Source organism: Python bivittatus, unplaced genomic scaffold (genome assembly GCF_059951505.1).
Source record: "Python bivittatus isolate LINGU-HERP-01145 unplaced genomic scaffold, Pbiv_v1 ctg000020_np1212, whole genome shotgun sequence".
Taxonomy (NCBI): domain Eukaryota; kingdom Metazoa; phylum Chordata; class Lepidosauria; order Squamata; family Pythonidae; genus Python; species Python bivittatus.
Window position 1 is genome coordinate 5,260,474 of NW_028277030.1, and position 27,437 is coordinate 5,287,910.

Consider the following 27,437-nt stretch of genomic DNA (forward strand, 5'->3'; position numbering starts at 1 on the left):
TGGTTTCCCTCTTGTTCTCAATTCTTGATTTTATTGCCTGGCCTTGACTGGTACAATGCAAGTTCTACTGAAAGCAAGAGAGATTTTGTAACCCCAAGATCAGAGAACTCTGCCCCAGATCAGTGTGAGCAATAATATTCACCTAGCGGCACTTTTCCTCTTGGCAAACTTCTGAGGTTATATACCAGCATTGGGTGGATCAAAAGCTAGATCATGTTACTTTCTTTCTTTCATTGATTCCCACCAAATGAAACACCAATATGTTTCAAAATATATCATACCCCTGAGTTCTCATGAATAGTTATTACATCCTTGAATTTCTAAGCATGAGGAGGTGGAATGGAAAAGAATGTAATAACTTTCCCCATCCTTGCTATGTTAATTGCCCCTTTGGCTGTACAGAAAGAGTCTGTGGGCACGTGAAGCCCTGTTGCAGTCACCCTGTGGCAAAGTAGATTGTAAGAAGAGGGTGAAGCTTACTTATGCTTCCTTCCCACCTTCCTCGTGTTTAGACATGACCCGGTGAATTGAGAAAGTAAGAGTGCTATATATCCATTAACCTTTTTATACTAATCTATAGCTTCTTATCTATGTGTATGCATGTATTCTTACCCAGAACACATGAGCATAATCATTTCATAAATGAAAATTTTCTCTTAATTACTTCTTTTCTCATTTATTACTTCTGCAAGTACAAAGAAAAACTAGAAAAAACACAATGAACAAAAATAGATTAAAATGAAATTTACAAACATAGTAAAATTAGCTAAAAATTCAAAAGGATGTTAATATAAGTCTGCAATTTGAAAATTTGTGTCAGTGCTAACATGTTGTTATTTAAATGGAGTTATTATGCAGTAATCAACACCAGTCTAGCGCAAATCATAAATTATAAATTGCAGTAATTTCTGCCTGATCTAAGATGTTTGCCATGTGCAAAGCCAGCTGAGTATTCTTTCTGGGAATATAAAAGTTCGTAACATTTAATTTAAAAAAAATGATAGCCACCTGAAATGAAAAACTTTCCTTTAAGATTGATTTCATGCTGTTATAAATCAGGTTCCAGTATTACTGGGCTTTATAACAGTGCTACCAAACATGACCGAAGTCATCAGCCCTGATTATTGTATTTCTGACAACGCAATAGAGAATGAACTGTCTATTCTGGTAACCAACACTGAAGTAATATATCATCAGTAGAACATCTTTTACCAATTTCCTCTGAATGTAGCACTGACTGTAAATTGATAATTTTCTTCCATTCCTATTGTTATGTATTAATTGTTCTCTTTAAATTCTGCTTCCATTTAATCATACAGTCTTTGACTTGTTCGCTTTCTGAATCATACTGATTTGATTTTGTGTAATATGTTATTCATAAATCCTGTCAGGCTGTAAGTGGGTTTTGTAATTCCTTCTTGATTCTGCTACTGATTTGTAGATATTGCAACTGATGAGGTGATTCTGGCCATTCAGAAGAGAGAGCTTCAAAGGATTTCATCCTTGTCTTCTTAATAATGAAATCTTGCAGTCCATTCAAATTGTTATCCCTCTACTGATCAATTGCCTTTGCATATGAAAGTAAATATTTCATCTTGAGGTAAGAGGCAATGGACACTTTTCTATGTTTGTCTCACATTTTTAAGACACTCCTTTTATTGAATGATGCATTATTGGTTGTATTGTTCTACTTGTAGCAGACCTAAGGTATGTGTGCAAATTCAATCTCTTATCCCAGTTAAACAACTAGCCTGGTAACACAATTGGCCACCTGTCCACCTCCTTCTTTCCAGTGTTATACATTTTTGAACTTGAAATGTCCTAGGACATTTCTTAGACTGTACGACATCAGTTGCTCATCTCACCAGTGATATAGTGTCTTGTCTTCTGTTCTTACTGGGATCCCTTGGAACAAAAACTTGAGCCTTGGCAAGATGTTCATCCCAACCAGAACAGTTACAGCTTTTTCCATCTTTAAATATCTGCCATTCTATTTCCCCAAATCTGGGAATCATTGTCCATAAATAAATATTTTTTCACTTTTTGTGAAATAAATTCCCAGTAATGTTAAAGGTCATTGTTTCCCATTGGTACTGCTTTTTTATTTCAGATAAATTCTGTGTCGTGTGGACTCCTTGGGGTTCTCTGAGCTTGGTTCTTTTTTGCAAACGTTTCATTACCCGGCTAGGTAACATCTTCAGTGCTAAAATGGGATGAGGTTTGCTCTCTATTTATCTGCTGTGGCCTGCCTTGCCAGTGCTGGTGGGGGTGGGGGTTGTGTTTTGCTCTTTGGTAGTTCATTGATCAGCATATGTTGACTGCTTGATTGTGTGCCTGGTGGTGACCTTTGCTTATCTTGGTGATGATTGCTGGAGATGATTGCTGGTGATTGAATGCTGGTGAGATGATCTTCTGGTCATTTGTCTCTTTTGAATAGTATGTAGATGCTGTTTATCTCTATGTGTCTGTTAATTGCTGCCTTGTCTGAAGACCAGGCTTCCAAGAATTCTCTTGCATATTTGGATTTGGCTTGGTCTAAAATGCTGACAGTTTCCCAGTTAAAACTGTGGTTGAGTTTGTCCACGTGTTGTACAATTAAGGAATTTTCCTTATGTCTTCTGACTGCTAGTTGGTGCTCATGGATGCGTTCTGCTAGTCTTCTGCCTGTTTGTCCTATGTAGTGTTTGTTACAGTCCTTACGCTGTATGTTGTAGATGACTCCTTTTTTCTTCTTGGGCAACTGGGTCTTTTGGTTTACTTAGGATATTTTGGAGTGATTTTGTTGGTTTGTGTGCTACAGAGATGCCATATGGTTGTAATAATCTGTTGGTGGTTTTTGGGACATTTCTAATGTATGGCAGTGTGATCCTTTTCATGCCTTGTGTGGGTTGTGTTGTAGTAGGTTGAGTGGTCAGGCACTTTTTGATAAAATTACGTGGGTATCCATTTTGTTGGAAGATGTTGTATGGGTGGTCTTTTTCCTTTTTCTCCTGTTCTGGGTTGCTGCAATGCATTTGTGCTCGCTTGAATAATGTTCTTACACAGCTCCTCTTGTGGGAGGCCGGGTTGTTGCTTTGGTAGTGGAGTACTTGATTGGTGTGGGTTGTCTTCCGATAAACTTGGGTTTCTAATTTCCTGTTGTTTCCTCTGCTGATGAGGATATCCAGGAAGGGTAGTGTGTTGTTGTTTTCTTCTTCTCTGGTGAATTTTATTCCTTTGAAGACGTTGTTAATGGTTTCATGTGTCTTCTCTAGTTGTTTCTTTTTTATTATAACAAATGTGTCATCTACATACCGGATCCATATTTTAGGCTGTATGTGTGGCAGTGCTATAGCTTCTAAGCGTTACATTACAATCTCTGCTATGAGTCCTGACAGTGGTGATCCCAAGGGTGTGCCTCTGATTTGTTGGTATATTTGTCCATCAAATTGAAAATAGGTGGTGAGGCAGACATTGATGAGGTCCATGATTCTGTGTATTTTGATCTCAGTGTGTTTGGTTAAGTCGGGTGTGTGGTGTAATACCGCTGATATGGATTCTTTCTCTAGTTCTGTGTTTATGGACATGAAGAGTGCTGTGACATCATCAAATGAGACCATAATTTCATCTTCATTCTGTGTCATTGTGTGCTCTTATTGGTACAAGAAATCAATTTGTTTAATAATTTTTCTGCACAAGTCTTCTGCACAGACTAAAATTATTTATTTTAGTCTTTCTCTCATTTGAAGATATGGATCCCTTATGCTTTAGGAGAAAGCATGGCCAATTTAACCTAAGGACTATGCCAAAATATGTTTAATGAAGAGACAACACACTTGGAAACCAGCTAAGCAGTCTAGACACTGGACTTTTTCTATTACTATTACTGTTACTGTTGCTACAACCCAATCAATAACTTGTTGAAACAAACAAATATATAAGTATGTTTAACTATTGTAAAAACATCTATATTGCTTAAAAAATGAATTAAAATAAGTAAAAGCAAAAGAAATAGAAAATTTTAGGGCAGAAAAAATAGTAAAAGATAAAAGGAAAGAAATGGCTCCAAAAGAAAAAAAATCAGTAATAAGAGTACAAAGTACTTAGCATGTCATGATTTCCCTACTTTTTCAGAATCTAGATTTTATGTGTATGCAAATCATTACAGTTCAGTTTCAAACAACCTATTAAGCCAAGACCATACAGACTTGCATTGTCCAAGGCTGAGAAAAGGGCTGTTATCAATGTCTTGTCTCTTATGAACATGGTATGGCACAGGTCTTGTAAGGCATAGGAGGGGTTGTAAACGCAAATGCAGGGGTTAGGTCCAGGTCATCTTTAGATGTTCCTGGGGGTGGCTGGAAGGTAAATCTCTGCAGGAGGCTTGTAAAGAAGAGGAAGAGCTCCATTTTGGCAAGGTTCTCACCAGCGCATACTCTCCGACCTGGAAGAAAGCATACATGGAAAAAAGCTGGGTTTATTGGTTTTTAAAACTATTTTACATAGCTTCCCAATGTCATATGGCCATGGAGAGATCAGTAAAAAGAAAAGTTATATCAGAACATTCCTATGGAAACAAGCTAAAATGCAACAATAAAATAGAAATGGATTGTATCAGAATAATCTTAATCTTAAAAGAAAGATGAACCTTCATAAATACCCTTCTACACTGATGCCCTAAAAATAAAGCTGATTGAGCATCCCACTCTAGGTAGAGATGGTAACTACAACTACAGGAATACAGGTAGCTCAGGGTTGAGGTCAAGGTTATCAAAAAGTGCCTGACTACTCAATCCACTACAGCACAACCAACACAAGCTATGAAAAGGATAACACTACCATATATCAAAAACATCTCAGAAAAAACCAACAGACTATTACAACCACATGGCATCATCATAGCAGACAAACTAACTTAAAGTCCTCCAAAACATCTGAAGTAAACCAAAACACCCAACCACTCAAGAAGAAAAAACAGGAGTCATCTACAACATACATTGTAAGGATGGTAACAACCACTATGTAGGATAGACAGGCAGAAGACTAGCAGAGTACATCCATGAATACCATCTAGCAGTCAGAAGACCCAATGAAAACTCCTTAATCTCACAACACATGGACAGACACAACCCTAGTTTCAACAGGGAAACTATGAGCATCCTGCACCAGACTAAATCCAAAAATGCTAGAGAATTCATGGAAGCTTGGCATTCAGACAAAGCAGCCATCACTAGACACATAGAGATAAATCACATTTACACACCATCCAAAAGAGACACATAAAAAGCTAAGAGGGAAACAAAAAGACCAGAACACATCGTTTCCAGCAGCCAACACCCAGAAAAGCAGGGATTTACACCAGACCAACAATCAAGTGGAAAACAATACCCTAATCAAGGAACTACCAAGGAGAAAACCATTACCCCCACCAACATTAGCAGAAGAAGCTCTTGCATATAAACAGGGAGCAAACCCCACACTCACTAGCACTGATGAGATTATCTAGTCAATAATGAAATGTCTCTAAGCAAACCACCAAGTTCAGAGAGCACCAAGGACTCCACGATTCCATAAAATATTGGTGGCCAGAATGATCCTCTGTCCATGAGCTGGAAGATTGATTTGTCTCACTGGCATTATAATTCTGTGGCAGTATCATGCAAACTTCCTAAATAAGTTCATTTAACTTTCTTCTATATGGCTTTATCACTTCCATTGATACACTCAACTCTTCACAAAGGCTTTATTTGTTAACAATACCTTAGCATTTATTAAATTGCCAAAAGCATCCTTCAATGAAACTTACATTCGTGAGTTGGCTACCATTTGGGTAGCTGATCTCAGTTCCATGCCGCACTCCTTAACACCAGCTAACACTACTGCACATACCGTTTTGTCCCTTCTTCTTCCATCGTGATTCTTGTACCTTTTTCCTATGCTTTCCTGCCTTAATTTCTGGTGATAAGATCAGCATTGTATGGGAAGATACAGATCTTCAGTTTCTCTCTCGCTTTGCCAATATCAGATGTGGATTGTTTTCGCACACCATATTCTTCCCAGGTACCCCACAATCTACTTTGGCAATCAAGTCTTCCTTCTGCTCAGGACTCAGGCTAACTCTTCCTTTCCCCCTGAAAGCCTTAATATCCCTGGCAGAGGGACAAACGTTATATCAAACTCCATTAAATGAAGAACATTCAACTGAAGTTTTATTGTTGTTGTTTCAAATGTTCCACGATCTCTTGTGAAGGTTTCTCTCCAAGGAATGTTTAAGGGTTGCCTATTTCGGGACACCTGGACACATGTACGGAGACCCTTACCTGCAGAGAAAGGCAGGAATGCATCTTTTTTCACAAATTTTCCTTCCGAATCAAGAAAATGCTCAGGGTAGAATTCATGAGGTTTCTCCCACTGAGATTCATCTTGGAGCACTGATGACAGCAATGGAACAATGTGTGTGCCCTAAAAAGTGGAAGGGAAAAACTGTATTAAAAAGAGTATATCTATTTAACACATTGCTATAGAAATTACTGATGGTATTGAAAATGTATGATTTTTTTAAAATAATGACAGGTAAAGACTAGGCATGGAGAAATGCACATGTTCAAAAAAACTTTAAGGGAAAAACAGTAAAACAGTTTGATTATCAGGTGGGCCAGTGCTCAATAGCTCTTAAAACTACATTTTACTGAACTAAAAAATTCTACCTGATACTGTACAAAAAAGACTGATCTTGTATAATGAAGTGATTTCAGACTGATCACCTTGGGAATGAAGAAGCCTTTGAAAGTGATGTCCATGCTGGTTGCATGTGGCAAATTGATTGGAATAATATCACCAAACCGTTGAACTTCATGAATTACTGCATCGGTGTAAGGCATTCTTGCTCGGTGTTCTGTCCTTGGCTGGAGATCTCCAATCACCTCTGCAATTTCTTCTTGGACCTTTCCTGGGAGAAGAAATCAGTATTATGTATTGAAATGTCCAGAATTGTGAGCATTTTTGGAGAACTGGTATTAAAACATAAAGGAACTTGACGATACATTAGAAGGGCACAACAAATTCCTATATGAAAGAAAAAATAAAAAGCTGCAAAAATGTTACTGTTAGTGGCAATTTCTAAATATGGTAAGGGTTTTGTGTATTTTAACCTGCTTAAGTGCATTTAGAAATATTTCTTCTGCAACATTAGAAGAGAAGGCTATGAATCCAAGTACATTTGTAGTAGAGATCTAGTGATACTAATCTGTGATCTGTGTTTGCATTTTTTCTTTCCTTTCTTTTCCCTTTCTTTAATGAATGCTTTCATCCACAGGAGAGATGGACTAGGAATTGGCTATCAGTTTACATTTTCAAGCCCTAGAAAGAATGAAATGTTGAGTGGAGCACATAGAGATGAGTCAAGGTCTGATCGTAGTTAGAATACATTATTGTAAACAAAAAATTCTCCAGATTAGGGTGTAATCTGCTATTCCTCTAAGAAATAGTAATGGGGGTGATGGAGGCATAATTTTCAGAAATGGCTGAAGGGTCTAAGTGTGTGAACCTTTAATATGGAAACATCTTACAACACTATCTCTTCAGCTTCACATTCGACAAGTTCCTTAAAATATAAACAGGAAAGGCAATTTATGTAATAATCTTCCCTGCTATAAGGATGTTTGGAAAATACCTTGAGAAAATATTGAGAAACTGTTAACAACATGTACCAAAATATCCTTTGAGCCTGGGTTAAAGGGAAGGTATTAGGAAGAGATTCAGACTGGCTCTTGAGGTATACTTCCTGGGGTAAAGGAGGAAGGGAAAATGCAGTCACACTTGCAATATCCTGTTACTATAGTCTTTTTCAATACAATATATTTCTCATTTTCTTGTAGATTACATTTCCTGATGTAGGCAAATGTAGGGCTGATTCCCACCTGACTGATTTTTAGATCTTCAAATGAGTAATGTATTATTAAAAGAACAGGAGAATAAAGGGAAAATACTTTGGGATTTCACTGAATTTGAAATTCTTACAACATAAGACTTGGAGTATCTGTTGGGCCTGATCTACAAATTGTTGCTGAAGTATGACTTAAAAACCAAACAAGTTAAAAGACACTCCCTGTGAGTGCTTTGGCAAGCTGATGTCTTACTGCCTTGCTTGCTAGTAAGACAGCTTTTCTGAGAGAAATTGCGGCTGGATGCTGGATCCGGGCTGGTGTAATCTCTCCAGATCAAAGGAGAGGTCATTGAGATCATCCAGGTGACTCTGGACAGTGGCTGCTCGTGAGTAGACTATGGAAACTGTCATTTCAGGGTGAGCTTATGAGTGGCGTGGCTGGGAGCTGGGGTTACATCAAGCTCACACTTGCAAAGCAGCCTTATGGACATTAAGCTCGACCGAGCCTTATGTCTTAATCACTTTTCTGGATTAATTTTTAATGTGTTGTGTTTTGGAGAGATTAAGACCCTTTGGGCCCACTAGGTTTACTGTATTCATCGGGTGAGTCTCCACCTCCTTAAAAGATGATGGTGGAAATATGATCTTAAGAGTTTTGAAGATATATGACTTTTTTTTTTTTTTTTACTATGCAGCAAGAGGGTGCTTAGTATATGGATTTTGGAAAGTTAATAATGGATTAAGGGGCCACAGAAGTTTGGAGTTATATTTTTGAATTTATTAGAAGGTATCTTCTCATGGGAAAATGGTGATTGCTTTTGTTTCTTTATGATAAGGAGACCTTGAAGGTTGGACATTACAAGTGTCAGATTCAGCCTAGCGCAGCAGCGCAGTGCCGTTCATCAATTTCACCACCTCAGGAGAAAGGTAATCAGGGCAAGTAAACGATGCAACCACAAGTTAACTACTGGCAGAGGGCGGGCAATTAAGAAGCGGCAACACTGTAGTGCAGCCGGCGCCCCAGGCGCCCCAGGCAACTCCGGCTTATGATACACCGGAAGCACAGCAATCAGCGGGCAATTCAAACCCAGATTAAAACAACCACCACAAGAAAAGCCCCAGGAATGCAAGGGCAGGAGAGGGAAAAGAAGCCGATCAAAACACAATAGAAACTGGCTGAATCTGCCATCAAGGCGAGGGGAAGGAAGATGGCCACGAACAGATGGGCTGCCCTGGGCAAGGGCAAGGGGTGGAACCAAGGGGTACTGCGGGTCAAGGGGGGGACCCTATAAGAAGACTAAAAGAAACCATGCCAAGCCAATCCTGGCTTTGTAACCGTTACGCATTGCACCTGAGTAAACTAACTTTTGTCCGAGCCTGTGTCTCACAGGGTTTTTGCTCAGCGCTGAGTGCAGCGATCCTTACATAAAGCCAGGATTCGCCTTGAGCTCTACCCAGAGTAACCCTACCGAGGAGCGCTCATGTTCTTTCATTTGCCGACAACCTACCGGACCTGGTCAACCTCACACAGCGATGGCAAGCAACAGCGAGGAGGCGAGTTCACGAGGTGGCGAGTAATCCAGACCCAAGACCCTGGTGGTGGAAGAGATGGTCTGAGAGGAAAGGAGGAGAGAGGGCCCCACACCCACACCTCGGGACACAAGGTGGTCCGTCAGTGTAGAATTGGGACCTGGGGGCCCGTCGGGATGCGGACGCATGAAGTGTTGAGGCTCAGGATCCTGGAACCGGGAGCTGGAGGACCAGATATCCCAGATGAAAGGCAATTTCCAACGGCAGTTGGCAGCCATGCTGGGGATGCTGCAGGCACTGCTTTGCGGACCGGAGCTCCAGCTGGGGAGGTCCCAGGAGTCAGCGGAGGAGTGGGAGGCAGCACAGAGTTCATGCCCAGGCTAGCAGCGATGGCTAGACCCACGGGAGCTGCAGCAGATGACCAACGGGTGACAGAGGCACTCAGGTTCAGGAACCTCAAGAGCCAATTCTCGGGGGATCCCGAGCAACTGCCCTATTTCCTCACATAGGTGAGGAACTTCATGGACCGCTGTGGGCACTTGGATATCTTTTTTCTTCTGGATATACAAAAGAGCTTTGCCAAGGCATGGAAGACTTTTTCAGAAGTGACAAACAAAAGGATAAACTTTATCTACTGTAAGTGTGAAAGAAATCTGTTAAAGTTCTGAAGGATTTTTGTCTGAATGCTCAGATGATCAGGAAATGACCTCTAGGACTTTTTTTGAAGGAGTTGAAGAATAATTTTAAAAATTCAGGGAAGGTTTATGAGGTTGGCTTGTTTGATCAGGGCTAAAAGAGGAAATTAATTATATCTGACTGCCCTTACTGGACTTTTGCAGACAAAGAATGATGTAACATTTGGATTTTGTTTTTGTTTTTGTTGTCGTTCATTACTTAAGAGATGAATTATGGGGAGAAGAGAGTTATGCTTGTTTTATTTAGAGATGGTGATAAGCTATTAAAATTGTCTTTACTTGCTGGGATGAAGGAGGAAGCTACTTTTTCATTTTCATTTTTTCTTTTTCCCTCTTTTTTACTTTTCTACACTCTCCCCCCCTTTTTGTGTATGTTTGTATGTGTGTGTGTGTGTGTGTTTTGTTTGTATTTTTTGTAGTTTGTATTGGTTTTTATTGTTTTCATTTATAATTCTTAATAAAATTATTTGAAAAAAAAAGAAACCAAACAAGTTAAAGACTGTATGATTAAATGGATGCAGAATTTAGATATGCAACAATGGAAATTTCAGTAGAAAAAGAACATAAAATTTACACCAAATATGATACTCAGAGGAACCTGGTATATGATGTTTTATTACAGGAGTTTCATCATACTCCAATTTTGATAGCTAACATGAACATTTGCTGCAAATTGTTCAAAATGTAATGATCAAACAGATCATTCTTCCATATTTGGTATCAATGCTCTAAAGCACAACAGTTCTGTTAACTGGTTTATATCAGAATAAAACATATTTTAAAAGTTGAATTTCTTTTTCAAACTGTGATATTTTTATTAAATGTTACTAAGCCATACATTCCCATAAAGATTTCTGAATTAGTTCTGTATATGTTAAGTGCTACAAAATATTTTATGTTTCTTATTGGAAAAGACGCTTGATCCCCTTTCTAGAAACATCACTATTTAAGTTGTAGGAACCTGTGTTGATGCCCAAAATAGTTTTGTATCTTAAAGGTAAATCTCACAATGTATTTAACTCAGTTTGGAAACCATTTCTAGATTACAATTTTATATCTGGGTATTTACCAGATCCAAATTTGGGTTTCCCTTTACATAAAATCTTAACATTTTAGATCTATAAGATTTCCTAAATTTTTATCTTTTATACAATAACGATTACTGTTCCTGATATTTCTATTGTTTTTAGAATTTAATATATATTATCAGTTTCTTTAAAAATACACAGTGATTTGCAATTAATGAATGAAATATGGAAAAACTTTATGTCCTGTGATGCTAGTAAATTTCCTGTTTAGTCACCTGTAATTTTTTTTATCCATTCTTTTTGTTCACTTACACTTTCTTTAAAAATGTCAACAGAGAGAGGGAGAGGGAGAGAGAAGGGCAACTTGTTCCTGCTTCCTATCTTCCCCTCATTCAAATAATATTATCAGCTGCCAAATCCTTCTTTCTTTCAGTTACTTTTATAAGGCAATAAAATGAAACGTACTCTGAATTTCTGGGTACTTCATCATTAGGAGTATGGCCCAGCGCAGTGTGGTTGCAGTCGTTTCTGTACCAGCAACAAATAAGTCGTCCACAACAGCTTTAAGGTTTTCATAGTGGAAATATCCCTCAGTCGTCGTCTTCTTCTCCTGAAGTATATCAAGAAAAAGGACTAGCAATGAAGCTCAGTGTATTGATGTGATGTAAATTGCAGAAGGCTGAGAAGCCACTTTGAATGGACAATATATTGCCCTCCAGATCTGGGGAGATTGTCTACCTTTTACAAAAATGACAAAGTGGTATTGAAGTTGTAGTGCCAAAAGGAATTGAGAGACATTGCATTTCAGGCATTTTGCTGGAATGAAAAAAAGTTGAAGCTCTAGAAAAGTCATATATTTAAAGGCAGAAAATATTCACATAGTGCACTGAAAGGTTGACCCTAAGGATCCCCAAATGGCAACTTCCGTGGAGCCACCCCTCAAAACAGGCTCTACAGTATATTGATGATATTTTTAATGCGGGAAAAACAGTTTGGCTGTAGCTTTAGTGCTGCAGGTTCTGAAACAAAGTAATGAAGAGGGAATGAAACTGCTAAAAAATTATTCTCTTCTACATTCCTAAAGCAAGGGTCTTAACCAACCTGTATGTAGTTTATATGGAGGCATCTTTTTAAAACATGTAAAAAAATCATCAGTCATTCCAGCCATGCATAAAATAATCCATTACCTCTCTTTGCCGAATAAGAAATGAATCGATAAAACTTCTTGGGTCATTTTCATCAAGATCTTTGAGACGTTCTATAAACATGGCTTGTAGGAAATCATGGAGTTCTTTTCTATTCTTCAGTCTTCTCTTATGAGAACCGAAAAGGGACGCCAATCTGGGAAATAAGTTATATATCTGAAAGAACAGTAGAAGAAAAATATATTAAGAAAGTTAAATATTTTGAATACATTTGTCAGGTAGACATCCAAAAAATACACGTGGTCCATATGTCTACAAAAATTCAACAGCAATAGTAAGCAAAAACACATGATTGAGGGAGCTGTGGATAGTCAATATTTCTAATTCACTAAGGCCCAAATACTATGGACTAAAATCCACACAATTATTGGGAAGGGGAGCGCTCATTTTCCAATATACTATTGAATTACCTCCTCCTGCTCACATCCTGTTGATTCCCAAACAAGCAATGGGAATGATCAATATAAGAAATGTAAGTTCTAGTCAAGAGAGCTATTTAGTATGTTTAGAGTTGTGCAGTATAAAGAGAAAAAAAAAATGGAAAAAGTATTTTCAATGAAGGCTCTCACCTCTCTAATTTGAGTGCATTCACAAGCCTGTAGGGAGAAGGGAGAGGAAGTTTTGAAGCATGCATGATGAAGTTAAAGCATGCATGACGAAGCTAAAAAATGGTTTGCGTACTTGCATGAGATGTTTGCATGTAACTAAGTAAGGGGGGAATTTGAATCCTGATATCATCATGTTCATGTCATCATTTGGATAAAATCTTGCTGCAGATGCCTACGACAAGTAACATGCTTTGCAATAATGGATGATGATGATGATGATGATGATGATGATGATGATGATGATGATGATGATGAGTGGGCAATCTACAGTTAGATTCACAATCCAAGACTGGTGGAAACTTAATAATTCAAGTCCTAACCAAGGACCTAAGAATTATTTAGGTAGCGCCTAAGAATATAGGCAGTTCTAAGCAGGGTCCTTTTTGCAAAATTAGGGTGTTCAGGACCGATATATTCAATATTTACAGATATTGAGGAAGTCCTTTAGGTATTGCTCCAAGGGCTCCAATCATGATTGGTATAACAACGGATTTCTTTTTCCATAGATGTTCAACTTCGATCTGCAAGTCCCAATATTTCATAATTTTTTCCAATTGTTTTTTCCTCAATCCTAGCATCACCCAGTATAGTAACACCAATGAACCAGACTTTCTTCTTTTCAATAACTGTTATATCAAGCATGCTATGAACAAGATACCTGTCTGTTTGGACCTTAAAGCTGCATAAGATCTTAACCTGCTCAATGTATTGTATGATCACTTTGAGGAAATGGAGATCAAACATAGATGCTACTCACTTTCTTCAGAGTTTATCTTGGGGTATAGAGTCAAAGGCCACCTTTAGATCTATGAAGTCAACACGGACAAATCCATTTGGCAGATTATAACATTTCTCTGCTGAAAGCTACAAAATTATGCACTCTTTCATCAGACCGTAGTATTCAGGCACCATGGTATTGGAGCACAGCCAATCAAAAAGGTTATAATATAAAAATCTGACATATCCTATCGTTTGCCAATTACTAAAAGAAAACTAATTGGCTGATAACTAGCAGGCTCCCACCTATCTCCTTTTTATATGTTGGGAAAGTAATGAAGTTAAGCCTTCTTTAAGTATACAGACTGAGCTATTGATGGCAGTGAAAAGAGGGGCTAATGACACACACTGTGCTGCCTATATGTCATGATTTTTTTCTTCAAATGAAAAATGAGATTACCAATATATCCAAGGCTCCTGAAAGTTGCATATTTTCATTGATTAACTTCAGTAGCCGTAGAAATGTGGCATCTTCATAGTCATACCGTTTGCCAAATAGAATGGAAACAATGATATTGGAAACTGCAGTTGTCATAATGGTTGTGACCTCAAATGGTTTCCCTGGGTAATGAAAAATAAATTAAAACAGGACTGTGAAAAAGTGCCAGATTAAATCTGCTCTTCATGACATTTAGACTCAAAGTCAGATTACATAAAAGGAGCATTTATCATAAAAGCTTATAGCCAGTACTGATGAAATCGGAAATATTTAGGTTAAGAAATAGAAAAAGTATTCGAATGGTAACAGAGGCACAGTTGTAATATCTAAACCTAGATCAGTAATTTTTTTTTGCAAATGGGAAGTCCTTGAGAATAAAATCCTTGGCAAAGGCATTTGGATGCCTCCTCGTTAAACGATTGGCATTTTAAACAGCAACTGGCTACTCAGCTTCAAAATCAGTTCAGTTTGGTTTGAACTAGATTTCTTAGGGCATACATGAGCATGTTGACTAAAGCAGAAGGAAATAGGAGCGTTATTCTAATGATCTGGGATGCTTATGAAATACAAGTAAATCTACTTTACACCAAATCGTCCCCTTCTATGCTTACCAACCATCCTTCTTTCCACTACAGTCATACATCATTTCATTTATTCTCTTTTGCTTTTTTTAAATCTCTCACCTCTTTCTTTTTGAGGATTCCATCACTTCCATTCAAGCTTGGGTTTATCATGTGCAATGAAGTAGAAGGTAAGATCTGATCCATGATAGCAGCAAATATGAATGAGACTTGAGGGTATGTGGTAATCTGAGTCTTCTGTACCAAGACTAACAAATCAACCAGTTGCCCTGGAGTCCTTTCGAAACCAGAACCAATTAATTTAATTTCAAGATGCCAAAATAATTTTCTGGGTCCAGTTAGGATAGAGCCCAGAGGTAGCATTTTATTTCATTTGAAAATTCTACAGATTGGAAAACCCAGACACTACCAACAATACAAGAATGGTTGCTAAAACTGATGGGAATGGCAGAAAACAATAAACTGACTTGTTTATTAAAAGAAAAATCAAATAATTATTACCTGAAGGAATGGAAACCATTGACGGACTATTTACAAAATGCAGGCGGGGCGAAGCTTACATGGGGATTTGAAGATTAGCTTATAAATGTAATGGGATATGTTTTGACAAAGAATTATTCCTACTAAATGCATTAAAAACTAGCACCTATGACATTCTTATTATTCTTAAGACCAGAGATAGATTGGAAGCTATCTATTTTTCATGTCTTTTTTCTATTCTTTACTTTATCTCATGTTTTCTTTTTCCTTTTCTTATAATTTGTATTTTTCATTTTCTTTTTCATTTCTAACTTTTAACCTTGTAATTTTAAAACTTTAATAAAATATTATAAAAAAAAAAAAAAAGAAAATTCTACAGATTGATTGATTGGTTTTTATCAGGTGCTTATCCTGACACCAAACCAACTCTGGGCTCACCAGATGATACACACTAAGATCCAGTACAAACACACACACACACACACACACCCAAGATGGGATCTGGTCACTCAGTACAAAAACATAGGCAAAAAGACATCCAACAAGAGGCTCTGTCCACTTTAATCCAGGACCTGAGAAAACAAATAATAATGCCTTCAAGGCATTATGGAACAGAAGCAGGGTGGAACCCACATGGATTTCAAGGGAGATCTTGTTCCAGAGGACAGGAGCCACCACAAAGAAGGCTCACCTCCTGGGTCCTGATGGATGGCACTGTTCCACTGAAGGAACCTGGAGCACACTAACTCTGCCAGCACAAACTGGCTATGCTGAAACTGCGGGAGACAGGCAGTCCTCCAAATAACCATGCCCTATAACTTCTATTTCAGGTCATTGCATTTAAATATGTCCCTAACAGAAATGGAAACAAATTTGCGTAGATGAACTTTACACAGATTTAATATCTGTGGTACAATTCAGCATCTTCCTCTATATATTTTACATTATATTTTCAGAAATATGACAAACCTGTTTGTTGATTTATTTAGAGAAACTCTCTCCAAGTGAGAATGTGTCAGTACATAGCATGTTGTTGTTGTTCAGTCGTTAAGTCGTGTCCGACTCTTCGTGACCCCATGAACCATATTGCGCCAGGCCTTCCTGTCCTTCACTGCCTCCCTGAGTTTGCTCAGTTTCATGCTCATTGCTTCAGTGATGCTATCTAACCATCTCATCCTCTGCCGTCCTCTTCTCCTTTTGCCTTCAATCTTTCCCAGCATCAGGGTCTTTTCCAAAGAGTCCTCTCTTCGCATTAGGTGACCAAAGTATCTGAGCTTGGGCTTCATTATCAGTCCTTCCAATGAACAATCAGGGTTGATTTCCTTTAAGATTGACTGGTTTGACCTCCTAGCAGTCCAGGGGACTCTTAAGAGTCTTCTCCAGCACCACAGTTCAAAGGCATCAATTCTTCGGCACTCAGCCTTGTTTATGGTCCAGCTCTAACAGCCATACATTACTACTGGAAAAACCATAGCTTTGACTATGCGGATCTTTGTTGGCAAGGTGACGTCTCTGCTTTTTAATATGCTATCTAGGTTTGCCATAGCTTTCCTCCCAAGGAGCAAGCATCTTTTAATTTCATGGCTGCAATCTCCGTCTGCGGTGATCTTGGAGCCCAAATAAACGAAGTCTGTTACTGCTTCCATTTCTACCCTTCTATTTGCCAGGAATTGATGGGTCCAGATGCCATGATCTTAGTTTTTTTAATGTTGAGTTTCAAGCCAGCTTTTGCACTCTCCTCTTTCACCCTCATCAAGAGGCTCTTTAGTTCTTCTTCACTTTCTGCCACTGGGGTGGTATCATCTGCATATCTGAGGTTATTGATGATTCTCCCTGCAATCTTAATTCCGGTTTGTGATTCTTCCAGCCTGGCATTTCTCATGATGTACTCTGCATATAGGTTAAATAAGCAGGGTGACAGTATACAGCCTTGTCGTACTCCTTTCCCTATTTTGAACCAATCAGTTGTTCCGTGACTGGTTCTAACTGTTGCTTCTTGGCCCGCATACAGATTTCTCAGGAGACAGGTAAGATGGTCTGGTACCCCCATCTCTTTAAGAATTTGCCACAGTTTGTTGTGATCCACACAATCAAAGGCTTTTGCATAGTCAATGAAGCAGAAGAAGATGTTTTTCTGGAACTCTCGTGCTTTCTCCATGATCCAGCGAATGTTGGCAATTTGATCTCTAGTTCCTCTGCCTCTTTGAAACCCAGCTTGTACATCCGGTAGTTCTCGGTTCACACACTGCTGAAGCCTAACTTGTAGGATTTTGAGCATAACTTTGCTAGCATGTGAAATGAGTGCAATTGTGCGATAGTTTGAGCATTCTTTGGCATTGCCCTTCTTTGGAATTGGAACATAAACTGACCTTTTCCAATCCCGTGGCCACTGTTGCGTTTTCCAAACTTGCTGGCATATTGAGTGCAGCACTTTAACAGCATCATCTTTTAGTATTTTAAATAACTCAGCTGGAATACTGTCATCTCCACTAGCTTTGTTGTTAGCAATGCTTCCTAAGGCCCACTTGACTTCACTCTCTAGGATGTCTGGCTCAAGGTCAGTGACCACAACAGCATGGACATCAGGGACATTAAGATCTTTCTTGTATAGTTCTTCTGTGTATTCTTGCCACCTCTTCTTAATCTCTTCTGCTTCTGTTAGGTCCCTGCCTTTTTGTCCTTTATCATGCCCATCTTTGCACTAAACGTTCCTTTGATATCTCCAATTTTCTTGAAGAGATCTCTAGTCTTCCCCATTCTATTGTTTTCCTCAATTTCTTTGCATTGTTCATTTAAGAAGGCCTTCTTCTCTCTCCTTGCTATTCTCTGGAAATCTGCATTCAGTTGCTTATATCTTTCCCTTTCACCCTTGCTTTTTGCATTCCTTCTTTCCACAGCTATTTGTAAAGCCTCATCAGACAGCCATTTTGCTTTCTTGCATTTCTTTTTCTTTGGGATGGTTTTAGTTGCTGCCTCCTGTACAATGTTACAGACCTCCGTCCATAGTTCTTCAGGCACTCTGTCTACCAAATCTAATCCTCTAAATCTATTCATCACCTTCACTGTGTACTCACAAGGAATAAGATCTAAGTCATACCTGAGTGGTCTAGTGGTTTTCCCTACATTCTTCAATTTAAGCCTAAATTTTGAAGTAAGAAGCTCATGATCTGAGCCACAGTCAGCTCCTGGTCTTGTTTTTTCTGTCTGTATAGAGCTTCTCCATCTTTGGCTGCAAAGTATGTAATCAATCTGGTTTCGGTATTGACCATCTGGTGATGTCCATGTGTAGAGTCGTCTCTTGTGTTGTTGGAAAAGAGTGTTTGCTCTGACTAGCTTGTTCACTTGAGAGACCTCTATTAGCCTTTGCCCTGCTTCATTTTGTACTCCAAGGCCAAACTTGCCTGTTATTCCGATTACTCCTTGACTTCCTACTTTAGCATTCCAATCCCCTATGATGAAAAGGACATCTTTTTTTGGTGCTAGTTCTAGAAAGTGTTGTAGGTCTTCATAGAACCGGTCAACTTCAGCTTCTTCGGCATCAGTGGTTGGGGCATAGACTTGGATTACTGTGATGTTGAATGGTTTGCCTTGGATACGCACTGAGATCATTCTGTCGTTTTTGAGGTTGTACCCCATTACTGCCTTTCCCACTCTCTTATTCACTATGAGTGCAACTCCATTTCTTCTAAGGGTTTCTTGCCCACAGTAGTAGATATCATGGTCACCCGAATTAAATTCACCCATTCCCGTCCATTTCAATTCGCTGATTCCCAAGATGTCGACGTTCAATCTTGTCATCTCATGTTTGACCACATCCAGCTTGCCTTGGTTCATAGATCTTACATTCCAGGTACCTATACAATATTGTTCTTTACAGCATCGGACCTTCTTTTCGCTTCCAGATACATCCACAGCTGAACGTCCTTTCGGCTTTGGCCCAGCCGCTTCACTCTTTCTGGAGCTACTTGGAAATGGCCTCCGCTCTTCCCCAGTAGCATATTGGACACCTTCCGACCTGAGGGGCTCATCTTCCGGTATCATATCTTTTAACCTTTTAACATTGTCCATGGGGTTTTCTTGGCAAGGATACTGGAGTGGGTTGCCATTTCCTTCTCCAGTGGACCACATTTTGTCAGAAGTCTCTGTCATGACCTGTCCGTCGTGGGTGGCCCTGCATGGTATAGCTCATGGCTTCACTGAGTTACGCAAGCCCCTTCGCCACGACAAGGCAGTGATCCATGAAGGGGACATAGCATTTACCTGAATAAATTAAATTTAATTAAATTAGTTGAGACATAAGTGGACATCAGCAGGTAAGTTTATTGTACATTACTGATATGAAGAGAGTGTGAAGAAAACTGATTTATGCCTCATTTTCCATGAGTTGACAACTGATTGCTGAATGCACTGAGTGGTTCATGATGAGTTGAAAACATGCATGAGAATACATGGAATGTGCAGCAAAAGGTTCAACACTGAGCAGGGAGTGTCACATTCGCTGGATATAAGAGAATGCTTCTGCCCACTTGGGTATATGGAAATTCATACATCAGAAGAAGCAGAAAAATTAGATGAATGGAGTGGGAAATGAAAGAAATACACTGAGGCAGTTTGGTCATACAGAAAGAATGAAAGAGGATCAAATCACTGAACTAATTTATTAAGAAAAGTGAATGGATCGAGAGGAAATGGAAGACCAAGTACATTGTGGTTGGATGGAATAAATGAGATCCTCAGGAAGAAGGAGATGAGACAATTAAGGGACAAAAGACAATATAGGAAGCCCTGTGTGGACCTGGCAATAGAAAGTATGGTTTGCAAGGCTAGGAGGCTAGGAAGGTATGGGGAGGTAGGCTGAACAGTGTTTGTGTAAACGAGACCTTGCTTTTTTTCTTCTTTTTTTAATGCTCTCAGGCCTTTCTTTACTGCAACTGGCTTACCAAAAAGCAAATAGCATAATGAGTTTGTAGGGTGTAGGAATGCTCCCGAAATGGAACCTCATTTGCCAATAAAGAAGCTTTAATTTTCTAGATTAATTTTATTTCACAGGGAATCTCTTTTTTCTTATTCCTCACCTTAGTGAATGGATGGTAAGTTTTATCCATATCCTTTCTGGATTGGAAAATGCAGAGAACCATAATTCCAGCGGTTAGAGCTCTGTGTCCCTCTTTGCTGCTGTCCCATAGTCATACAGATTTTTGCAGCCCAGATACTGGTGCTAGGCATATAACAAGTCTTATAAACTGAAATGATTTAGGGACCAATATTTTGGAAAATATGGAATTCTTTCTCCTGCTATAGTGACTGCCAAGGAGGTGTGATGCTGAATAAGTGCAGCAACTCCAGTTTGATCCTTTTGACTGTGTTAAACGGATGATAATAGGGAATCCAATATCGACAATTGGAAGGTAATACTTTTGCTGGTGAATTTGGTAGGATATGAAGTATGTACTCTACATCACTTAATAAATTTAGATTATGTCTTTTTGTTCTTTGAGAAACTGCAAAATGATTACCGTTGACCCAAACAGGGAGGAGCCATATCTCTAGTGTACAACACATTTTCATGTTTAGGTACTGGGTGGCTGCCCTAACACTCCTCTCTTTATTTTACCAAAAATTAAGCCTAGAACTGTTATTAAAAAGAGAGTATTAGAGTACACTAAATTATTCAAGAGAACAGAATTAGAAATTGTTTCCAGTATGAACACTACCAGAAGGATTTTGACATCTATTAAGTCAGGGTTCTACCTCATCATCATCATCATCATTATTTTATTATTATAATTATTAAAATATTAATTAAAATGCATTTAGCACACATTAGACAACTAAGGATATTTATAAGGAAAAAATGGATTTAAGAATTGTTGGAGAGAAGGTATTCCAAAAGCACTCCTTGTTCATTTGATATAATCTGATGGACGTTATTTTGCATACTACATTCGTCCTGGAAGATGCTCCAGTAGAGCCTTAGGAGGAAATGCCAACCCACCTGCGTACGTCTTAATTGTCTTCATTAAGACCGTGCACTCTTCAATGATTTTGTCTTCAATGGTCCTCCTGCCCATTCCGTAGTCCCGTAATGTGGATAATGTGAACCGTCGCATTACTTTCCAGTTCTCACCGTGAGAAAAAATAATACCTGAAGAATAATACCTGAAGTTATTTCCAGGATTGTTAGGGTATCAGAAATGAAGGGTGCAGAAAGCAGTATGTGGTCTTTACACCAAAAGATTAATTCATCTCTTTCCAGAAGCACTGGAAATGCAATGAACACACTTTCCTCTGAAGGTATGCTTTAAAAAAAATATATATGCTGCCTATAGGAGTCAGTGTTCACAATCCAGTGTGTACAACACCCAGGTGCCTCTTGCCAGAAGAGGTGGCTGGAGATGAACCAAGTGGGGCTTCGGGAGAAAAACACACATACACAGACGCACTTCCTTCCATAGACAACCGACCCACCAATTCCAACACTCAGGAATAGGCCTTGCAAATTCTCAGTTCTCTAGCTTGAGGCTAATATTTTCATAGTATCATTTTAATGGATTCTGTGGCAGTGCATGTCTGTGTTGCACACATTGTACGTATGTAATGGAGAAATGCTCCTTGGGGAATGGACAAAAATGCAAATCAGGGAACAGAGACTGGCAAAATTATGTATCTGAGTAGACATATATAGAAAAATGCATATAAAAAACCAAGACTCTCCAAACCCCACATCTGCAAGAGAAACAGAACCAAACCGGTGTATGTCTATATGTATGACTCAAGCTGTTATTACAATGCTGTCTTATCTTTTTATTCTCTAGTGCCACCTAGAGTGTTGGCATGCAAGGATATAGTCAAATAATGAAAGAAAAAAAATATCTGCATCTCTCTCCAGATTGGATTTCCACATGCTACCTAGTTCTTTTATGTTACTACCTATGAAAATGTCTCCATGGCACCGATCACACCTCTGCAAGGAATGCCAGCTATGATCCGAAATGAGATAAGTCACCTAAGGCCTTTGCAGAGTTCTCAAAAATGGGGATTAAGGGCCTCTCTGCAAATACATCCGCCTGGTTCACCAGCGCCTCTTTGACCGTCTCATAGCCAATCAGCACCACCGATTCCTGGAATCCCAGTTTGATGCGGAAAATGGGACCGTATTCTTTTGACAACTGGAATTCAGCAGATGAAAAACAAGAGACCATTTGATCAATAATTAGACTCACATATGCAGAAGTTTGTTTAAAAAATCATGTCTCACAATTCCAGGTGGAGGTCAGGTTATTTTCCTTTATTGAGACATTATGATGCTGTTATTTTTATTAGAGCATTTAATTTCCGTGTTATATATATTTAACACAAAAACAACCCTTATGGAATAAAATGATCCTTGGTCACCATGCCAAACAGATAAATGTTTCTCATAAATTCTAAGGGGATCAACTGTGCAGGACTGTCTGAGTATGAAGCCTGCACAAGAGATATATTCCGGCGTTTTCCAAAGCTGCCTTGGAGCCTTTAACACTGGACATAGTGGAATTTTCACTGAAAGAGAAACTCAGCCTCTGCCACGTTGTTGAAGGGATCACATAAAAACTTTCAATTGTGCCCCTAGGAGTTTCTGAAGGTAATTATGTGAATTCCCTAAAGAAAGAACTTAGAAGATGTTCATTTATATTTCCCAAAAGCTCATGGGGCTTTTTAACCATCTCTTCCAATTTGAGTGAAATACTAGAAAAATTTAAACAGACTAACAAAAATGCTTTTCTTGGAATAATCCTACCAGAGAATTTAAATGAATTCAAGCACCTGGTACATTAATTTCCATAGATACTTTAGAATCAACAGGGAGCACATATGACTTAATTCAGTGTTAGCAAACTTTTGTGCTATATCAATAAATTATGGCAAAGAATACTTATGGCTGTTAATCATCAGGCTTTACCTTGATCATTCCTCTGGAAAGCCTCTTCATATCCATCAGGTGCAGATTTCCCAAAATGGGTATGGTCCTGGGTCTTGGGGGAAGATTTGGGGAGCTGTCATTCCAGGAACTGCCCTTCTTCAAAAGGAACATAATTGCAAGAATGAACAATAATAATATTAAAATTGCTCCAGTCCAATCCATTTCCTTGTAGTAAACAGTTTTCAGTAGTAATTCTGCAAACCGAAGTAACAACAGCCTCTCTTTCAAAGCGCTGCTTGAGGCATAGGCCAGCTACTCTTTCTATTGAATTATCAAACCTTCAACCTTGCCCTTGTTTTGTCTCTCCACCCCAGGAAGTTGATCTGAGCTTATCTGTGATACATATACATGTGGGATGTATGAAAACTTTGCAAACTTGTTTCACAACATTTGTATTGCACAACAATCCAGCTTTTAAGACAGAGGTATATAAGCTATTATAATTATGGAATACAGAATGAGTTGTGAAATTGTCATGAAATCCTTCCGGAATCAATATTTTATAACTCAGTTAAGGAATGATGAAATATTGACTCTCTACGTTCTCCTTCTTTTATGAATATTTCCATCCAGAGAACAGATGAGCTAACAATTGGCTATCAGCTTACAGTTTCGACCCACAGAAAGAATGAACTGTAAAGTGGAGCACACAGAGATGTGTCAAAGTCTGATCATGACTGAAATACATTATTCTTAACAGAAAGTCACTTCCCTCTTGCCTCATAATTGGGTGTGAAGGGCAACTCACCCACCCCCTGGTTTTGTTATTAATTAACTAAGAAAACAACAAGAAAAAAAAGGGGACATAATTGCAAGAATAAATAGTAATAATATTAAAATTGGTCCAATCCAATCCATTTCCTTTCAGAAAGCAGTTTTCAGTAGCAATTGCAATGACATCTATAAACTGAAATGAAACAAATATGAATTTCAAAGCATTCCACAAGGCACATCCCAGCTACAATTTCTACTGAATCATCACCCTGACTTACCTAACCTCCAAACTTTGCCCTAGTTTTCTGTTTCTTCCCCATGAATTTGATCTATACTTTCCTGTGATACATGTCTATGTGGGGTCTACAAAACCTTTGCAAACAGTTTCAACTCATTTTAACTGTACAGTGTTCCAATCTTTTAGACAGATGTTAATAATCTGTTATAACTGCTTTTACTGAATACACAGTAGATTGTGAAATCCTCATGCTTGAAATAATATTTAATAGAGCCTTCAAGGGTAAATGTTTCACTACTTAGAACAACAGAGACATGCCTTCCTGAATAATTACTCAATCAATCTTTTTATGAAGTGTTAAAGAATTTTCCTTGACTCTGTGGTCATCTGAATAGGGAGCAGGGAATATTTTTCATATTCTGTATGATCTCTTAGTTTGGACAAACAGGTTTCTGTGAAGTATTTCCTCTTTGCTTGTGGCACTGTGGTCTTGGAAGGTTATGCAAGCTTATCAGTATGTGGAAGAGGTGTTGTAGATCAGAAAACACATTTCTATTGGTAACTGCCTTGGCATTTGCCCAGGGGTGGCAGCAAAGTGGTGGTGATGCATGGTGGACATCATAAATGGCTGGAAATTGGTTCTTGTAGTTTCCTCCACCTTGCAGGCTGAAGAAATATGTCGACTTGTGACTATTGCTGTTCCTTTGTTCACTGATTGACCCCATCAGCTGTCTGTCTTCCAGCAAGCTCCAGAAAATATTCTGAGTGGGAGCTATCAAGAGGGTTGTTTTTCTCCCCATTATGATTGCTTTGGGTTCCCAAGTTCTCCAAGAACCATCGAATCCAATAGATTCAATCTGATTATGTGCCATCAAGTTGACATTGACTCTTAGCAACCACACAGGATGATCTCTCCCCAACCTGCAGCAGTGAACAGCAGCCAGAATTGATTTCTGGCCAGTGAAGTCTTTCCAGATAAAGAAAAGACTGAGAGATTGCCCACCTACACCCTGGACTGCCCGTCCTCATGAGAAGACCACAGGATGGAAGTTGTGTGGTCTTCTCATGAGTAGAGAGGCAAGTGGTCAGGGAAGAAACTGTATACTCCCACACACAAGTGCAGCCTTTTAAAGGATGCTAAGTTTGACCAGGCCATCACTTTCTTAATCACTTTTGGATACAATCAATTTACAGTTGAAAAGAGGTCTTTGAAAACAGTGGGACAAAGAAAATAGCCTTTTGGTGAGTCAACCTCCCTTCCAAATTACAGAAACTAAAACAAAGAGGAAAATAATATTTTTAAAAGACTTTGAAACACTAACAAAGAGCTTAACAAGATTTTGACTAAGAAATTTATAAACAAATCAAGGGGACTGTACAAATCTAAAAGATGAATATTTTGGTGAAAGTACTTTTGGTGCGCTTTGAAATTAATTAAATAAGTAGACCAAGCCTTTGTGGGAATGTTGATTGTTTGACATCAAAGGGAAAAGACAAATAGTGGAATTTACAAAACAAGAAGGTAAGTGTAATTTGAGATCGACTGTTCATTAAAACTAAGGAAAAACAGGTTGGATTAAAGCCTTAAGTGTATAGAATAGGCAAAAGAGGAGGGGAAAAAGGGAGAAGCCATCCTTGTACTTTCATCTTCATAATTGATGTACTTTTACTTTTGGATTATAAATAACAGAATGGCGACCACCAGCAAAGCTGCAAGGCTTGGTGAGGGAAGGAGAGGTTTGCTGGAGCAACTGACAGAAAAGGGGATTACTCCAGAAATATTCCAGAAAATGTCTGAAGGGATAGGGAAGCAGGTATCTGAATCTGTCAAATCTATTAAAAGTGAGCTGGTTGCTTTTGAAGTGAGAATGGAAGAAAGGTTTGCATAGATGAAAGAGGAGATGAAAGAAGAAGGTCCCCCACAAAAGAGGAAGGATCTATAGGACAACTTAAGGAAGAAGTTAAATCAATTAATGACAAAGTGGAAACTTTAAAAAGTAAAAAATAAAAAATAAACGGAGAGATGGAGAAGGATTTAGACAATCTGGCATTACTGGAAGTAAGAGAAAAAAAGAGCGAGAGTGAGAAAGAAAGAAACCCACCCACCCACCCCTTATGAACTTTTTGCTGTAGAAAGGAAAAAATGAATTTGTGATGTATGGGTTTGATGAACAGATAGGATAGCTTATGGAAGTAGGAAATTATGAATTTCTCAGAGAGAAAGAGTAAAATATAAATGCAATTATAACCACTGTCAAAAATATTGGAAGCCGCTTCTTTATAACCTTTTCTCTCTTTTTTCTTTTTCTTTTTAACTTTTCCACTATTCTTCTTTACTTTCTTCGTTTCTTTTCTAATACTTGTATTGCATTTATCTTGTTAAAATTTTCTTTAATGAGAGAGAGAGAGAGAGACAGAGAGAGAGACAGAGACAGAGACAGAGACAGAGACAGAGACAGAGACAGAGACAGAGACAGAGGAACTACCATCAGCCACCTCCTCTACATGGATGACATCAAGCTGTATGCTAAGAGCAAACAAGACATAAACTCGGTGATCCACCTGACACGGATATAAAGTGAGGACATTGGGGTGTTCCTCAGACTGGAGAAGTGTGGCCAAATGGTAGTTAAAGAGAGGGAAGGTAGTTAAAACTGGTGGAATGACATACAGACCAGCTACAGGCACCTGGGTATCCCACAGTCACATGGGAACCACGATCAGGAAGCAAGAAAGACACTGTCAGAATTCTCACAACCAATCACTTGCATTGCTAGTTTGCTTGCTTCATTTCTGTCATCACAGTAGAAGGGGAGGAAGGGAGAGAAGTTTGGAATGTTAACCGTTAGGCGCAGATAGGCCATTATCTGGGTCTCAAGAGTACCCGAGGTCATACCAACGTGGGAACCTGAGAACATCTTCAACATGCACAAGAGAGTTCTAGCTATGCTTCTAGAGCTATACATTACTTTCCAATAAATGAACTGTCCTTTGAACCTGCATTGGTTTCAATGAGAGTTGCTTTCATTGGGAAATGAGTACCACAGTTCTTACATATAGCTGGAACTGCCCTTTTGCATTTTGCCTGGAACAAAATGTTCACTGAGGAAAGTCCGTTGGATTTGCATCGAGAGGAGTTATGTGAGCTAGAGATGGCAGTGAGACCTAAAGAACAGTGGTTGGGCAGGCGGTGGACTCAGTTCCAAGAGTCCGGGAAATTGCAAGAATTGGATGTTGCTTTATCCTCCAAAAAGATCCCCAAGCCGAAGTGGTCAGTGAGAGTCAGGGATGGTGTAGAAGAGTCTCAAGATTCAA

At 38.8% G+C, this 27,437-nt stretch overlaps 1 protein-coding gene across 2 annotated transcripts; it reads right to left on the minus strand.

The window, feature by feature from the left end:
- Positions 1-660: 660 nt before the first annotated feature.
- On the minus strand, positions 661-23,525 carry LOC103064497 (cytochrome P450 2K6-like). 2 transcript variants are annotated; one of them, XM_088133865.1, is made up of 9 exons: positions 23,150-23,525; positions 22,214-22,376; positions 21,203-21,352; positions 14,108-14,268; positions 12,305-12,478; positions 11,583-11,727; positions 6,744-6,928; positions 6,300-6,441; positions 661-4,423 (listed from the first exon to the last, which is right to left on the minus strand). In XM_088133865.1, the coding sequence occupies exons 1-9, from the start codon at positions 23,330-23,332 to the stop codon at positions 4,236-4,238; spliced, it is 1,491 nt and encodes a 496-aa protein (XP_087989991.1). In that variant the 5' UTR covers positions 23,333-23,525; the 3' UTR covers positions 661-4,235. The 2 variants fall into 2 exon arrangements, with proteins under 2 accessions (XP_087989991.1, XP_087989994.1); XM_088133868.1 differs by lacking the exon at positions 22,214-22,376 and having other exon boundaries at positions 23,150-23,229.
- Positions 23,526-27,437: the final 3,912 nt, after the last annotated feature.